Source organism: Montipora foliosa, chromosome 3 (assembly GCF_036669935.1).
Source record: "Montipora foliosa isolate CH-2021 chromosome 3, ASM3666993v2, whole genome shotgun sequence".
Classification (NCBI taxonomy): Eukaryota; Metazoa; Cnidaria; class Anthozoa; order Scleractinia; family Acroporidae; genus Montipora; species Montipora foliosa.
This window is the reverse complement of record NC_090871.1, coordinates 42,182,410-42,187,976: the sequence shown is the minus strand read 5'-3', so window position 1 is coordinate 42,187,976 and position 5,567 is coordinate 42,182,410. Positions and strand designations below refer to the sequence as shown.

Sequence of the window (5,567 nt, the reverse complement as noted above, 5' to 3'; positions counted from 1 at the left end):
AAGAAACTTCGAACTTAAACTTTCTTTCATCTTTGATCTCTCGCACCGCCTTAAAAATGGCACGAAAGTTTGGCGCGAACTGCAGCAAATGCCAGCGATCAACAGAACAGCAGCCAAGTAATTCAAATGTTTTAAGATCAACCACGAGGACTTATTTCAAAACAAGGACCTTAATATCTTTTAAGTTACAGAAGTAATATTTTTATACTTTCAAGTGCTCTTTTTTATATTTTTGCCTTATTTATATTTTTTTAATTCCATCTTTTATCATTTCTTTATTGCCAGAGTTTTGAGAGTTTTGCCCGAAAATTTCCAAGACTGGGGGGGCTCCACCCAAATCAAAACCCTACACCTGGAGCAAGCTGATGACATATGCATTTTTGTTTTCATGTGACGCCCAAGGCAGACGCTACCAGTGACTGATTCTTCAGAGTAATTATATAGCTGGTCAGTTAATTCAATATTGTCAGTGCAGCTATTATCTTTTTTACATGTAATTTATGAGAACTGTCCAGTTAAGGACTAATTGTGGGTAGCTTCACTGAGGGCTCTCAGTGGTGCTGTTTCCTGCACAGACCGGTTCTCGGAGTTATGCACATAGCGAATACAATGTTTTTTTTGAGATCATCAAATACGATGTAGATGGCATTGAATCTGTGTTCTCGAAAGAATCGACTAAGGTAAGTGACCTATGAGAAAACATTATGCATTTTCTTGCTAAAGGTGTGACATCACAGAACACTATTTGGGTCAGCTTTTTGTGGATGTTCCCTCCTCCTGTTTTTTTTTTTTTCAGGGGGGAGCCTGGACACAACTCTAGGTTATTATCAATGCCAAGTGAAAATGATTGGTGTAAAATGAGAATTTGATCCTGGTGAGGTGATTATGGTAACAGTTAATTCCAGTATTGTACAGTACATGTAAGTGGGAAATGGGGTATATCACATATACTGCAGTTCCACATGTGCTGCATCATAAAACATGTCTACATCCAGAACTCTTAACTCAATGAATTTACTCTTGCAGCTAACCCATCCAGTTTCAATTCAATTGCTTTCATAATGATAATTTCCATTTAAGGTACAGAGCAACAACCAATACCAGTTTGCGGTAGCATGGTAAAGTTATATTATTTTTATGGCCACATACACCTGTAAGTAACACCTGTTCTCTCAAACTCAGATGAGGAATAGGTATTGTGGACTGTACAGACTACAATAACTTATTCTTTAAGCCTTTGGATTTAATGGCATTTTTCTCTAAATTGTAAATTTCACCCTCTTTAATCTGTATGTGCTTTGTACACACTAAATTTTACTTTTTACAGAATGGACATGTATATGACACCATTCAGTACTGGATTTTGGGAAAGTAAAAAACCAAAACAATAATATTGATTTTTTGTACACATTTAATTGTGTCATTTCTTAATGAAATTTACTCAACCCATGTTATTTGCACACCCTATATTTTATTCTTTATGACATTCATTATTGGATATTTTAAAAATAATATTGTGAACAAAACCCTCTTAAAAATATTGAAGATCCGTTACGAGGATTCATGTTAAGAAAAAAGTAAAATCGTTCTCTGGTAAAAAGTTTTGAAAAAACTATGAGCTTTCGACAGACTGAACTGCTGCCTTCAAGGGATAAAAATGTGTGAAGCCTAAAAGCGAAAGAAATTTAAATATAACGAAAAAATTCGCATAAATTAAAGGGTAAAAGCATGTAGTGGAAAGAATGTTTAAAATGCTAAGAAAATTAGTGTTTCTTTAAGAGAATGTGATATTGTCTTGGGAGCGGGCACGAATTGTTGTCTGCCCCTACAGTTTTTGCCGTGTGCCATGACTCCAATGTCTTTCTACTCCGGTTGTTCGCTGACAAAGCTGATCATTGACAAAGCGAACATTGACAAAGCGAACAACCGGAGTAGAAAGACATTGGAGTCATGGCACACGGCAAAAACTGTAGGGGCAGACAACAATTCGTGCCCGCTCCCAAGACAATATCACATTCTCTTAAAGAAAACTAATTTTCTTAGCATTTTAAACATTCTTTCCACTACATGCTTTTACCCTTTAATTTATGCGAATTTTTTCGTTATATTTAAATTTCTTTCGCTTTTAGGCTTCACACATTTTTATCCGTTGAAGGCAGCAGTTCAGTCTGTCGAAAGCTCATAGTTTTTTCAAAACTTTTTACCAGAGAACGATTTTACTTTTTTCTTAAAACACTCTTGTTTTTTCACTTTATTATATACAGTATTCTATTTTTATTAAACAATTAGCATGTGTTGGATATGAGATGATACAGTAAATAGCCAAAAAGGCGCATAGCGCTGAGTTGGCTATAACAAGTCTCATATCCAACAAGTGTGAAGTTAAGAGCAAAAAAAGGGAGAAAATCTGGACAAAGATGAGATGTTGTGTAATACCTTGTCGTCGGAAAGGCGCAGGCTCATCACAAAAACATTTCTTGCCCTTTCGTGTACTTCTAAACATCGGAATTGATCCAAACTTTCCACAAAAAGGTTTTTTTTGGCTTTATTCAGAGGGAAATTTCACTTTCTAGCAAAAAAACAAATTGCAGCTTAGGAACGATTAGCGCAATCAGTTGCCAAATAAGGTCAAACTAAGGTATATGAGCTGATAACTGAGAATGAGTGAGAAATGCATTTAGCCAAGGTTAAAAATTTAATGATTATTGTTATCATTCGATGTATTTTGTCCTTCCTTTTCATTGGCCGAGAGCCCACCATGTGACCTGCAAATAACTGCCTACAAATAAGTGTTTTGCAGCAAATAATATTCTGCTCATGTGCAGTTGCCATCATGCTCTTGTGAGAAAAGGGCAGATCGGTTCCCCGAGCTGTTAGAGAATGATTCGACATCTTTAGTTGATCGAAAAAACAGTGAGAATACTAAGAAAGGAACAAAAGTTGCATTTAACGTATTTCGAGAGTATCTCAAGGAAAGAAAGGTTGACGAAGAGTCACTCGTGTCATCGACGCGAAGGACAAGTTGGCGAATGCATATGTATTGAAGAGATTTTATGCTGAAGCCAGAAAAAAGAATGGTGAGCTTTACACCAAAGCTTCACTTGTCAGGATACGCTTTGAAAACTGTGAAATTATTCAGCTTTGTTGATGCCTAGTGTTATTGAACGTTTGACTGTAAGTACAATTTGAAGTCTACAAATATAATTATGCTGAGAAAGAAACCAATTGATTGGTGCCATTACTCAACTCTGCAAGGCAGCACAGCTTCTCAGAACAAAAAAAACAGAACAAACTTGGTGAGCAAATGATAAAACAATTATTGACCTTGGTTATCGCAAAATATCGTGATTTGTCAGTGTCTCGCAGATCAATTATTTGCTGACGAAGGCTTTGGCAAAGGCTTCGGCAAATAATTGATCTGCTCGCCACTGACAAATCGCGGTATTTTGCTCAACCTCGTCCAATAATTGTTAATTATTTAACAATTATTCGCCTCAGGCTCAGTGATCATCGATGAATATTCACAGAGACGAAGTTGAGGTGAATATTCACCGATAATCACTGAGCCTGAGGCGAATAATTGTTTTAGTATAAATACACAGGTGATTATTTTAAAAAAGAGTAGAAAAAGAACATTTCAACGCAAAATCATCTTCACTTACAGTGGCAAAACCACTACTGGCAGCCATTTTGTCTGTCGAGGTGATTATCGGCTGATAATCCGAGATAGCGAGCCAATGAGAGCATGCGATTTTGTATAATCACCTGTGTATTTATACCAATCTATGTTATTATGGCATTCTATGATAAATGTGAAAAGTATCTCCACTCCACTCAGTGATGGTAGTTTTCCTGACGAGCTGTACAATTAATAAGCATACTGCAAGAGGACTACAGTTCATTCTTTTCCTCTATGGAAAATACTTGAATGCAAAAAATTATTCCAACTCGCCTCATCCAATTTTGGCTGTTCTCGGAATTTTGTTCATTCACTCATTTCTATACAGAACTATTTAAACAGGGCAGGACATTACTCAAATCGCATAAAACAAACATTTTCTAGTTTCAATTATATCAATGACGGACATCCGCCAAAAATTGGGGCAATTTGTTTTTTCGATTCGTTCAGTTCAATTAAACACATAAGCAAAATCGTCAGCGTTCGCTAACTCTTAGAGTCCCAATTAGTGTAAGTTTATCAATGGTCGGGTCAAGGAACAGAGAATTGAAGTATGCACGTGGGTGAGTTGTACTCGTTGGAAAAGCTGTCACACTCAACCACCTAGCAGGAAACATTCCACGGGCAATAAGCTATTACTAAAACATTGCCATTCTCTGTAAACTCTAGCTCCATTGTATCCTTCGCTTTCTAGCGCGCTGAGGTTGTTTATGCACCTTTAACACGGTGACACGTCAGTCTGACGTGGAGTAAAAACACCGCAAATTTTGGGATCTTAATAGGTTAACCAACATTTATGATTTTCATAACTTTTCACCACATGAGAACACTACAAAGAGCACTTACCATTTCGTCGAGATTTGGCACAAAAAGACACGTTCCAACGCAACTGTCGCATGCACAGAAAAACCAAGAGAAAGTCTGTCACGGCGTGGGCAAGAGAGTCACACAATCCGTTCATGCCGGCTCGTGATTGGATAATTGTGTCCAATCAGATAACACGGACTGTCATGTTACGTTACGTTCGTGCATTTCGTGTTTGTGTTAAGGGCCCACAGACGGATTTTTCGCGCGTTGCTAAGGAAGTGAAATGTTACTTCCGGCAACTGACGTCATCATATTATGAGTTGACAAGAAAACCCACTCACAAGCAAAAGTCACCGCACAAACTGTTCTTTCCGTCGAAGGTCTTTGCTCGCCCTTCCTCGTGCTCGTTCTCAGATCAACTGCGCATGCGTAAAGAAACGGACTTCCGGTTTGAGAAAAAAGCTGAATTTCCGGCGGTTTTATATTGAATTTTTTTTTTTTTTACATGGCACGTTTCACCCCCAAATACAGAATATAGCTAAGCATTGATTTTTTAAAATCATCTTTTTTGAAAAAGTTATGGGTATTTCAGCATCGTTTATGTCTTTAAAAAGAACATTTTTCAAAATAAAAAGAAAACCATGCTTGGTTGGATGCAAAAACGAATACACGTCATATGTAGGGTCAACGCACCACAAAAAATACGTCAGTGGGCCCTTAATGTGTTTCAGTACCCATCGCAGATTTCTCACATTATATTTTCCTCCAACATAAAGTTACCATGGCAACGATATTAGGCATTAACATATATTTGGGAGCTTAAGGACGTTCGCGCTAATTGTTTGTGCGCAACGTTACTGCGCAGGTAACGCGACTGTAATGTGTCACGCATTACTTCGAGCATTAGTGAAGTTGAGGTTTTAAAACCTTTGCAAAAACCGTGGACGATAAGTCTTGCACAGCGTTGGATCAGAGAAGATCGTGATCTGTCAAAATTGATTTAAAATATTTATGAAAGTCAAGTAGACTACTGCACGACTGATAAAAACCTCGCGAATATCAGTCGTGCACTAGTCTACTT

At 37.5% G+C, this 5,567-nt stretch overlaps 1 protein-coding gene across 4 annotated transcripts in view; it reads right to left on the bottom strand.

The window, feature by feature from the left end:
• LOC137994854 (uncharacterized) overlaps nucleotides 1-4,616 on the bottom strand; it is a 114,572-nt gene extending 109,956 nt beyond the window's left edge. Inside the window, exons 1-2 of one of the 4 annotated variants that reach the window (XR_011122201.1) lie at nucleotides 4,526-4,607; nucleotides 2,437-2,569 (exon numbers count right to left, since the gene is read on the bottom strand). Coding sequence is in view for 2 of the 4 variants with exons in the window: in XM_068840450.1 (XP_068696551.1) it covers nucleotides 4,526-4,577 (52 nt within the window). In the remaining 2 variants the exon portion in view is untranslated. Of the gene's footprint in view, nucleotides 1-2,436; nucleotides 2,570-4,525 lie in introns of all 4 variants that reach the window. The other 3 variants (XR_011122202.1, XM_068840450.1, XM_068840449.1) reach the window with 3 other exon arrangements.
• Between the last annotated feature and the right edge of the window lie 951 nt (nucleotides 4,617-5,567).